This window comes from Oreochromis aureus, linkage group 10 (assembly GCF_013358895.1).
Source record: "Oreochromis aureus strain Israel breed Guangdong linkage group 10, ZZ_aureus, whole genome shotgun sequence".
Lineage (NCBI taxonomy): Eukaryota > Metazoa > Chordata > Actinopteri > Cichliformes > Cichlidae > Oreochromis > Oreochromis aureus.
Window position 1 is genome coordinate 17,928,634 of NC_052951.1, and position 11,912 is coordinate 17,940,545.

General features: G+C 43.4%; 2 protein-coding genes across 2 annotated transcripts; one reads left to right on the forward strand and one right to left on the reverse strand.

The window, feature by feature from the left end:
• On the reverse strand, positions 1-1,008 carry LOC116312165 (olfactory receptor 1500-like). Its single transcript, XM_031729525.2, has one exon. The coding sequence runs from the start codon at positions 1,006-1,008 to the stop codon at positions 1-3; it is 1,008 nt and encodes a 335-aa protein (XP_031585385.2).
• Positions 1,009-7,680: 6,672 nt separating this feature from the next.
• LOC120442197 lies at positions 7,681-10,447 on the forward strand. The gene is made up of 2 exons (XM_039618103.1): positions 7,681-9,468; positions 10,021-10,447. Exon 1 carries the CDS (start codon positions 7,698-7,700, stop codon positions 8,934-8,936), a length of 1,239 nt encoding a protein of 412 aa, XP_039474037.1. The 5' UTR covers positions 7,681-7,697; the 3' UTR covers positions 8,937-9,468; positions 10,021-10,447.
• The last annotated feature ends 1,465 nt before the right edge of the window (positions 10,448-11,912 follow it).

An 11,912-nucleotide genomic window follows, 5' to 3' on the forward strand; every position in this document is an offset into this window, starting at 1 on the left:
TTACTTTTTAAATTTGACTTTACTCATTTTGTAGTGTGTTGTGATTCTTAACAACTTTCTCAGAGATTCTTTGATTTCTCGTGTCTGAAGAACATATATGATAGGGTTCAGCATTGGAGGAAAGACTGATGTCAGAGACAGGTTTATGATTCTGACATTTGGCTCTATGTTTGCGCCTAGAGTAAATGTGATTAATATTGGGAGGAAATAGATTGCCACTAATGAAAGATGAGCTGTGCAGGTTTTAAAGCCCTTCATTCTTTCTCGAACTGTGGCTACTTTAGCTAAAGCATAGCCTATAATCAGATAACTCAACAAAACAATTGTAAGAGGAAGCCAAAGAATAAGAACTAGTAAAATCCAAGCAGTTATATCGCTGGGTGTATAATCATTGCATGCAAGCCGGTACATTTGACCATGGTCACAGAAATAGCTTTTAATAACAACTGATTCACAGAAAGAAAGCCTTGTGAGAAGGCCAGTTGCAATGAGTACAACAATAATGACAAACACCCAGAAAGAGGCAATTAAAGAGAACATGAACCTGTGAGTCACCTTCAGTTGATAATGCAGTGGGTAAACGATCGCCATAACTCTGTCATATGACAGTGCAACCAGATTTAGAGCTTGCATTGAAAGGAATACATAGCAGAAAAACAGGAATGTCAAGCAGTCATTATAGGAAATGTGGGGGTGATTAAACAAAAAGATATCGAGAACCTTTGGCACCATGGCAGAGTTACCTAACAGATCAACCAATGCAAGATTGAAAACTGCAATATATTTCGGTGTTCTTAGATTGTGATCCAAATATATTGCAGCCATGACAGCTGTGTTTGCCAGGACAGACATAATATAAACAAAAACCAGAAAGGCATAATAATAATTTATATTAGGAATGCCAATAAATCCACTTATAATGAAAAATGCAGGACGCAAAAAAGTGATATTTTCACCAAGTGCGGAGTTGAAAATGTAACCCAGTGTTAAAAACGGGATTAAAAGCATAAATATTAATACTCATTTGATTAAAATACTAATTTCATAATGGTAATCAATATTGATAAAAAGAAGTTAAATATAATAAATACTGATAAAAAGCATGTAAACATAAGTTTAATTGATATGTCTGTATGTATATGTAATATATAAATGGTGTGGGGGGGCAGGACTTAGTCCTGTGGAGTGTGTTAGATCCACTGAGCGACCAATCATTGGGCCGGTCTGACCCTTCCCCCAGTCTGTGTGCGCTGCTCAGACACCTGTGTGTGCCTGCCTGCGTGTGCCAGTCAGAAACGCCAGAGACACAGACGGTGAAAGATTCGGTTACCCGTGCGGTGAAGAAGCTAGCTGGATAGTAAAGTCCTGTTTTCGGTGGAAATAATAAGAGTGATACTGTATTCCAGAGGCCGTGAGCCAGCGTGATCACTGTGAAGCCCCTTGTAGCATTTGTTGCTTCACATGGTAAGTCCCAGGCAGTGCACGTGCGCTAGCATAGCATGCTACTTGCCGCTAGCTCCGATGCTAACTTCCGCTAGCCATTTTGCAATGAAAGTGCCTTTTCCGAGGCTAAAGCCATTAGCACTGAGTCTGCTGCACTTTATACGAAATGTTCTTTAAAGGTTCATGTCGTATTACTGTGGTATTGATGTATAATGTATGGTTTTGTGCGAAGTTGTTATGTTAGCACATGTTCACTTTTCTCATGGTGCTAATTATAGTTCTGCACACTGAATATTAGCAACGTGAAATTAAGTGCCTTCACCTGCACTTTACTTAGCTGAAACTTGATAAGTCTCAAGCCAATGTGTGTTTAATGCACTGCTGAGCTATTTTGTATTATTTTAAATGTGTGTTTCCTATGCACTTTTTGCCCTTGAAATTAGAATAATTTGTTGTGCAACATAGAATATTTTGAAAGAAATTTAGAAACACTACAAGCAACTAGTAGTAGTAATAAGTTATAGACATGATAGCTTAAATGTTGAACTACTGTGTTCTGGCCTGGTCCCCAGGTCAGGTTTTTTTCTTTGCTTATTTGGATTGGATTGGTTTTGAGGACCTGAGAAGAATCGAGGATCCCTTTTCCAGTACTGGATGGCGAGCCCAGCCCAAAGAGCCGGATGAACTGGTAGATTGTAACCCGACTGGTTACAAACACACTGAGTGACTATTGAACATTGACAGACTGAAATTGACTTTAAAAAAGGACACAAAGACAATATATCCTTGGGTCGACCATTTGTGGGGTTTATTTTATTTTATTTTGTTTTCAAAAGCGGCTCTACTTTTGTTAAATGTGCACAACCTGCTAAATTTCAATTATTGCTAATAAATGCAATTGTGTTTTCTACACCTACTGTGTACAAGTCCTCTGTTGTCATGCACCCTTGGCTCCTACGAATCTAGAACCTGTCTGATCTGGCCCATATCTCCCTTCTGTCCTCGTACTGTGGTTAAAGGTAACTACACTGCTGTAGTACATGCAAAGAAGGCAAGAAGTAGCACCACCAGTGTTACATGAGTTACAAAAGTGGCGAGCCAGCCAGGAGCCAAGAGTGTTGTGTGACAACATTGGAATCCTCTTTGACCTTTGATCAGTCCCTCACATACGGTGAAAATGGATATTGTCGAGAAGTATGCCGTTAAAGTACCAAATGCCATTATTGTTAGCGGTGTTACAGATAGAGAGGAAGACAAAGAGGTATTTGAGTTTCTGGAGCAACATGGTACTATTCGTAGAGTACTCGCTGTCGATGATGACTCTTCTGCATTCCACAAAAGTCAGATTGTAGAGTTCGAGTCCGGTGCAGCCGTTGAAATATTAGCACCTAAGCTGCCTTACCTCTTACAGTCCACTGACAATCCAGATGTCAGTTACCGCATTCGAGCCTTAACTGACGTCTATACTAAGACCGTGAGGGGGCAGTGTTACTGAGGCTTACATTAGCAACCTGAAGGGTTTAGCCAAGTTAAGTGGGAAGGATTTCAAGAAGTGTTGCGGGAGGCCATGTCCACAATAGGAAGACCATTGAAGCTGCTGAGACAGCTGAGATAAACCCCGAAAATGATACTGCTGATCAGACTTGCCCTGTGGTAGGATCCACACAACTTGGAGCCTCACCTCCAGTCTTAACTGAACTGCCTCACCCTCCTGAACCCATTCAGGGCCCATTCCAAAGCCCCATGAGACCAAACGTGACACCTCAAATGTTGAGCCCAACTGACCTTAACCCACCAGAGGTTCAGAAAATAGTAGTCGAGCATGTTGTCAAGAGTGTTGAAAAGACATCACATGCTCACTCTACATTAAGACTCAGAGCTTTCTCTGGCAAGATGCCCAGACCTTATAGCGAAGCGGACTATGAAACATGGCGTTCTCATGTTGACTTGTTGATGGAAGATGCTTCTTTGTCTGAGTTGGACAAATCTCGTAAGATTCTTGAAAGTCTCCTTGCTCCCGCTTCTGATGTCATTCGCCCTCTTGGGCCAGAAGCCACTCCTGCAGACTATCTTAAACTTCTGGATTCAGCTTTTGGCACCGTCGAGGATGGTGAGGAACTGTTTGTACGCTTTATGAACACCCTCCAAGATCACGGTGAAAAGCCCTCTGCTTATCTGCTTCGTTTACAGGTGGCACTCAATCACACTGTGCGCAGAGGTGGGCTTGAACCACATGAAGTAAATAAGCAGCTTCTTAAACAGTTTTACAGAGGCTGCTGGGATGATAACTTGCTAACGGAGTTGCAGTTGGAGCTAAAGCATAAGGAGCCACCCACTTATGCCGAGCTATTGCTTCTCCTGCGTACTGCAGAAAACCGCCAAGAAGTTAAAAGCACGCGAATGAAGAAACACTTTAGCGCCACAAAACCAAAAGCAGTGTCTCATGAACAGACAGTCACTGAAACAAATGCAGATGTTCGTCAAGCAGAGTCAGATAGTCTGGAAGAGCTGAAAAAACAAGTTGCCGATCTAAAGAGCCAATTAGCTGCCGTCGTGAAGCCAAAGAAACAAGCAACAATGAAGACAGTTCGAACAAGGAAACCTGAAAATAAAAAACCTGACCATGCCAAACCTGAAAACTCACCTCCACCCAGCCTCCCAGTACTAGGCCCAAGCCCTGGTATTGCTTCCTGCTGTGGGAGGATGGACATATAGTAGCCACTTGTGAATCAGAGCCAAATCCTGCCCTTGTACTTGCAAAACGAAAGGAACTAAGAGTGAGAAGGCAGATATGGGACAGGCAGAATGACCAGCTTTCTTTAAACTAAATTCTGCCTCTGTTGCGGGACAAATGGAGGCTGATGCTTTGTTAACCCGTCCCACCCAGGTTAAACAAAAAGCTTCTCCTAAAAAGCGTGCCAGCCTAAAGTCACACACAAGAACAGATTCCTTTGACCTTCCTAAAGGTCTAATTGGTACAAAGAGTACTGCACAAGTGAAAGTTAATGGTCACACAGTGAGTTGTTTGCTAGATACTGGTTCCCAGGTGACTACAGTCCCCGAGTCCTACTATCATCAGCATTTGTCCTCTCATGAGGTTAAGCCATTGTTTGAACTTTTAGAAGTTGAAGGTGCCAACGGTCAGTCTGTGCCTTACTTAGGCTACATTGAACTGCATGTCACTTTCCCAAGAGAATTCCTTGGCATTGAAGCTGAAGTGCCGACACTTGCTTTAGTTGTTCCCGATGTGCGCACAGCTTCTCAGTCCTTAGTGCTAATTGGGACAAACACATTAGATGTACTTTATGAGCTGTACTCTGACGCATGCCATGAACTGCAGCTGAACCTGCCATATGGCTATAGGGCAGTTCTAAAAGTTCTTGAGTCACGTCACAAACAGTCCAAAGACAGTAGTCTTGGTTTAGTGACGATGCACAACAAACAGCCACAGTTGATTCCAGCAGGCCAAACTGTTGTTCTAGATGGTGCTGTAGCTGTGTCAGCCGGTAACGGTGAAAAGTCCGTCTTGTTGGAGTACCCACGAATGTCAGCCTTACCTGGTGACATCCTTGTGAAACCTTGTCTCATCGACCTACCTGAACGAGCACCTTACCTTGTTCCAGTTATACTTACCAATGAATCTGAACATGATGTGACGATCCCTTTAAATTGTGTCATCGGAGAAGTCAGTGCATATCAAAGAGTTCTATCTCAAGAGCACTCAGTGAGAACTCAAAGATCCCGAACTGAGCAGAAGTCAAATGTAACATATAACTTTGACTCTTCCCCTATTAGCGCTGAATGGAAGGAGCGCATAACCGAAAAGCTAAGCCAAATGCCCGAAGTGTTTGCACAAAATGATCTTGACTTTGGAAAAACGGATCAAGTGAAACACGCAATCAGATTGTCAGATGAAACACCATTCAAGCATAGAGCGCGTCCCATCCATCCGAACGACCTGGAAGCAGTCCGTAAGCACCTCAAAGAACTGCAAGAAGCTGGTGTGATCAGGGAATCTACTTCCCCTTTCTCTTCACCCATTGTAGTCGTGCGGAAGAAAAATGGTGAAGTCCGCCTCTGTATCGACTACAGAAAGCTTAACGCGCAGACTATAAAAGATGCTTACGCTCTCCCCAATTTGGAAGAAACGTTTTCCACCTTGATCGGGTCGCAATGGTTCTCTGTCCTGGATTTAAAATCGGGGTACTATCAAATTGGGATGGAGGAGCTGGACAAACCCAAGACGGCGTTCGTATGTCCCATCGGCTTTTGGGAATTTAATAGAATGCCCCAAGGCATTACAAACGCCCCCAGCACGTTCCAGCGACTCATGGAGAAATGTATGGGCGACATGAACCTGCGTGAAGTGATCGTGTTTCTTGATGACATCATTGTATTCTCCAAGACACTTGAAGAACATGAGGCTTGCTTAATGAAAGTTCTTGATCGCCTGAAAGAGTATGGGCTCAAACTCTCCCCCGAGAAATGCAAGTTTTTCCAAACTTCTGTCAGATATCTTGGGCATATTGTGTCCAGCATGGGAGTGGAGACTGACCCTGAAAAGGTGGAAGCCTTAAGTACCTGGCCTGTGCCCCATGATCTTAAACAGCTCCGCTCATTCTTAGGCTTTTCAGGGTACTACAGGCGGTTCATTAAGAACTATTCGAGTATCGTTAAGCCCCTCACTGACTTAACATCAGGCTACCCTCCTTTGCGCAAAAGCACAAAGCCTAAAGCTAAGTCTGTAAAGTACCATGACCCCAAGACACCTTTCGGCGAGCGATGGACTCCCTCTTGTGATCTTGCTTTCAAAACCATCATTGAAAAGCTCAGTACTGCGCCTGTATTGGGTTTTGCTGACCCTAAACTGCCATATACACTCCATACCGACGCCAGCACTACAGGGCTTGGCGCGCGCTATCAAGAGCAGAATGGCCAGACCAGGGTGATAGCTTATGCAAGCCGTGGGTTGTCCAGGAGTGAATCTCATTATCCCGCCCATAAGTTAGAGTTCTTAGCCTTGAAGTGGGCAGTGACGGAAAAGTTTGCAGATTACTTATATGGAAATCAGTTTACTGTCATAACAGACAGCAATCCTCTGACGTACATATTAACTACTGCTAAGATGGATGCCATGAGTTACAGATGGCTAGCTGCCCTGTCAACGTTTAGCTTTAAGCTCCAGTACAGAGCAGGCAAGCTTAACTCAGATGCAGATGGCCTTTCTAGAGCGACCACATGGCGAGTTGCTTAACGACGCAGTGTCCCAAAAAGAGTTCGACCGCATACAGCAGTTCACACAGACTCACCTGTCCCTACCTGACAGCAGTTTAAGTCCTGAAGTAGTGTCTGCTATTTGTGAGAAACACCTTGTATGCAGCTCTCAAAATGACACCATCCCTTTGGTTCACTCGCTAGCCATTTCTGCAGCTGCCATTCCAGGTGACTTTGTCAATGAAAATGACTGTGGTGGTCTTCCTGTTATACCCCATATGTCCCCTGAACAGATCACAAACGAACAAAGAACAGACCCTTGTCTGAGGGAAGTCATTGCACAAATTGAAACTGGAGAGAAGGTCCCACCAACTGTGCGAGCTGAACTTCCTGACATCAACCTTCTACTCCGAGAGCTCAATCGATTGGCGATGCACAATAACATCCTGTACCGAACTCGCCAAGATGGAGGAGATGTTACTTACCAGCTTGTCTTACCTGAACAGCTCCGTGACTCAGTCTTCCAAAGCCTCCACTGTGACATGGGCCACTTAGGCACTGAGCGTACCTTAGATCTTGCCCGAACAAGATTCTATTGGCCTCGCATGGCAGCATATATAGAACATAGGATCAAAACATGTAACCGCTGTGTAAGACGTAAAACTCCTCCAGAAAAAGCAGCTCCACTTGTGAATATCAAATCCAGCAGACCCCTCGAATTAGTCTGCATGGACTTCCTGTCCATTGAGCCTGATCGAAGTAATGTGAAGGATGTGCTTGTATTAACTGATCATTTCACGAAATATTCATTAGCCATCCCTACCAGCAATCAGAAAGCTCAGACCGTTGCAAAAGCCCTTTGGGACAACTTCATAGTCCACTACGGGATACCCGAACGATTGCATAGCGATCAAGGTCCCGACTTCGAGTCCCACATTATCCAAGAGCTTTGCAAGATCATGGGCATTCGCAAAATTCGGACAACACCCTATCACCCCAGAGGAACCCGGTAGAAACGTTTCAATAGAACGTTACTAAGTATGCTAGGTACTCTTGAGGAAAAGGACAAAACTCAGTGGCACAACTATGTCAAACCACTTGTTCATGCGTACAATTGTACGAAAAATGATACAACTGGTTTTGCCCCATATGAGTTAATGTTTGGCCGTCAGCCAAGATTGCCAGTCGATCTAGCATTTGGGCTGCCCTTTAACAACAAAAGTTTCAAGTCGCATTCTCAGTACATAACAAAACTAAAGGCAACTCTACAAGAGACCTACAAACTAGCAACAGACCATGCTAACAGAATAGCAGAAAGAAACAAAACAAGGTTTGATATGCGAGTGAAACCCTCAAAACTAGAGCCAGGTGACAGAGTTTTGGTGCGTGCAGTCCGCCTCAGAGGCAAGCACAAGCTAGCCGACAAGTGGGAGACTGATATTCACGTTGTGGTGAACCAAGCAGGTGACTTGCCCGTCTACAGTATAAAACCCCTAACGAAAGAGGGCCCAGTCCGCACAGTCCACCGCGATCTCTTGCTCCCTTGTGGTTTTCTTGTCCCTGTTGAGGAGAAACCTGTCCAACCAACTCATGTACGCAAACCAAAAACAAGGCAGTCACCTAAACAACATGAGGAATATGATCATTCAGAACTGGAGGATGAGGATGTCTGTTGGTTCAGAGAGGAACCTATTCAAGGGCCCATAAAGGTCACTCGAGTCTATGAGATTCCCCAGCCAAAGACACACCCTAATGATCACAATCATGCTGAAACTAACGTGCCTAGAGGAGACAACTTACATGAACATGACAACTTGCCTGGACGTGACAACTTACCTGAACATGACAACTTGTCTGGAGGTGACAATTTAACCGGATGTGACAACTTACCTGAATGTGGAAATCCACTTGGATGTGGAAGCCTAGAGGAGAGTGAAACCATGGTGGAACACTCAAACACTGACAATGAAAGCGAGAGTGACACTAACTTACCCGATGGACCTACCTGTGATGGGCCAGTGGAAGAAGACAACTCAAATGATAATCAAGCAAACTCAAGTCAGTCAAATACTGAGAGTGAAGCCGCAGCGGCTATAAGGCGCTCAGAGAGAACAAGAACCCAACCAGAACGACTACAATATATTCAGTTGGGAAATCCCCTCGTTTCCATTGCCCAGTCCCTGTTTCACGGTCTAAGCCTGGCTTTTACCAGTGCCTTGACAGAACAAGATTCTGTGGTCATCCCCATGAATGCTGGTTCCCCTGTCATTACCGTTTAGCTATCCCATGCAAAGGGACTTGCATGATTCTAAGGGGGGATAGTGTAACCCAGTGTTAAAAACGGGATTAAAAGCATAAATATTAATACTCATTTGATTAAAATACTAATTTCATAATGGTAATCAATATTGATAAAAAGAAGTTAAATATAATAAATACTGATAAAAAGCATGTAAACATAAGTTTAATTGATATGTCTGTATGTATATGTAATATATAAATGGTGTGGGGGCAGGACTTAGTCCTGTGGAGTGTGTTAGATCCACTGAGCGACCAATCATTGGGCCGGTCTGACCCTTCCCCCAGTCTGTGTGCGCTGCTCAGACACCTGTGTGTGCCTGCCTGCGTGTGCCAGTCAGAAACGCCAGAGACACAGACGGTGAAAGATTCGGTTACCCGTGCGGTGAAGAAGCTAGCTGGATAGTAAAAGTCCTGTTTTCGGTGGAAATAATAAGAGTGATACTGTATTCCAGAGGCCGTGAGCCAGCGTGATCACTGTGAAGCCCCTTGTAGCATTTGTTGCTTCACATGGTAAGTCCCAGGCAGTGCACGTGCGCTAGCATAGCATGCTACTTGCCGCTAGCTCCGATGCTAACTTCCGCTAGCCATTTTGCAATGAAAGTGCCTTTTTCCGAGGCTAAAGCCATTAGCACTGAGTCTGCTGCACTTTATACGAAATGTTCTTTAAAGGTTCATGTCGTATTACTGTGGTATTGATGTATAATGTATGGTTTTGTGCGAAGTTGTTATGTTAGCACATGTTCACTTTTCTCATGGTGCTAATTATAGTTCTGCACACTGAATATTAGCAACGTGAAATTAAGTGCCTTCACCTGCACTTTACTTAGCTGAAACTTGATAAGTCTCAAGCCAATGTGTGTTTTAATGCACTGCTGAGCTATTTTGTATTATTTTAAATGTGTGTTTCCTATGCACTTTTGCCCTTGAAATTAGAATAATTTGTTGTGCAACATAGAATATTTTGAAAGAAATTTAGAAACACTACAAGCAACTAGTAGTAGTAATAAGTTATAGACATGATAGCTTAAATGTTGAACTACTGTGTTCTGGCCTGGTCCCCAGGTCAGGTTTTTTTCCTTTGCTTATTTGGATTGGATTGGTTTTGAGGACCTGAGAAGAATCGAGGATCCCTTTTCCAGTACTGGATGGCGAGCCCAGCCCAAAGAGCCGGATGAACTGGTAGATTGTAACCCGACTGGTTACAAACACACTGAGTGACTATTGAACATTGACAGACTGAAATTGACTTTAAAAAAAGGACACAAAAGACAATATATCCTTGGGTCGACCATTTGTGGGGTTTATTTTATTTTATTTTGTTTTCAAAAGCGCGCTCTACTTTTGTTAAATGTGCACAACCTGCTAAATTTCAATTATTGCTAATAAATGCAATTGTGTTTTCTACACCTACTGTGTACAAGTCCTCTGTTGTCATACACCCTTGGCTCCTACGAATCTAGAACCTGTCTGATCTGGCCCATATCTCCCTTCTGTCCTCGTACTGTGGTTAAAGGTAACTACACTGCTGTAGTACATGCAAAGAAGGCAAGAAGTAGCACCACCAGTGTTACATGAGTTACAAAAGGATCCATTGGCAAATAATCTTACAGTCTTATATTGCCTAAGCTCTGATAATGCAGACAGCAGTACTGCACTTCATGGTTCTCTTATGCAAACTGGAGTACCCCAGATGAAGTTCTAGCTATCTGCAGATCCCCTCAGTGTCTCCCTTAAGTGTATTGTACACCCATTCCAAAAAGGCCTAAGCCTTTTAAACCCCTAACTACTAACACACATAGGTGTGTGTGTGTGTGTGTGTGTGTGTGTGTGTGTGTGTGTGTGTGTGTTTCCACACGCTATAGTTTCCAAATGTAAATGTTTTTTTTTTTCTTTTCTTTCTTTGATATAGGATTTTAACTGTTCAAGCTGTAGGCTCTGTTTTCCATTCTACTTTTAAATACTCTAGGAACCACAAGTAAGCCACAGACTGAGAGCAAAGATCTCTAATGGGGTGATATGGCACTATAAGGTCAATAAGATAAGATGGAACCTGATTATTCAAGAGTATATGTAAGGAGCAGAATTTTAAATTTGATTTTAGATTTAACGGGGAGCCAGTGAAGAGAAGCCCATATAGAATAAATATGCTCTTGGGTGCTGGTTTAGCTTTAGTGGGCTGAGCAGGTGGCCATATGCCGTATGGCTGAGAGTGGCTGGCCTGGGTTCGAATAGGACCTGTGGCCCTTTGCTGCATGTCTTCCCAGCTCTCCCTCCGATTTCTTGTCAGTCTCTACTGTCCCTATCAAATAAAGACAAAAAAGACAAAAAAAAAAAAAAACAAAAAGGATAAATGTGTTCTCACTTTCTAGAGATAAATGTGAATGCCGGCTCGTTGCCCGGATCAACAAGGTCCGTGGCAAGGGACGAAAATAGGGCGTTGTTGGAATGCTACTACGCAAGTAACCCCGGCGAAAGGCGTTACATGAATAGGATGGAATCTTCAATATCCAACATCCACATTGACCGTGAAACAACTAGTAGCTCAGAGTTTCAACATTCAGAAGAAGGGATTGCTCTCACAGCTAGAGATTGACAAGGCACAACACACATGCTATGGCAAGGGTGAGCCAGGACGACACCAGAGATTGGGTACAGGTCAGGCATCTTAGCAGCTAAGATGAACAGCCACATGGGTCAATACATGACTGGGACACAGGCAAGAATAGCAGAGGTGCAAAACACCAGCTACTGGTAGACTAGGACCCTCAAGCTCCCACACCTCTGGTAGAGGACCCGAGCTTGAGGGGGAATAAACTATCTATCTATCTGTCTATCTGTCTATCTATCTATCTATCTATCTATCTATCTATCTATCTATACACAAAATTCACGGTTCGGTTCGGTTCGATACTTTGGTGTCACAGTTATATATTTTTTCAATACAAAAGAAAATC

Coding starts and splice junctions, on each gene's coding strand:
- LOC116312165 (XM_031729525.2), bottom strand. CDS start 1,008: ATGCTTTTAATCCCGTTTTTAACACTGGGTTACATTTTCAACTCCGCA.
- LOC120442197 (XM_039618103.1), top strand. CDS start 7,698: ATGCTAGGTACTCTTGAGGAAAAGGACAAAACTCAGTGGCACAACTAT.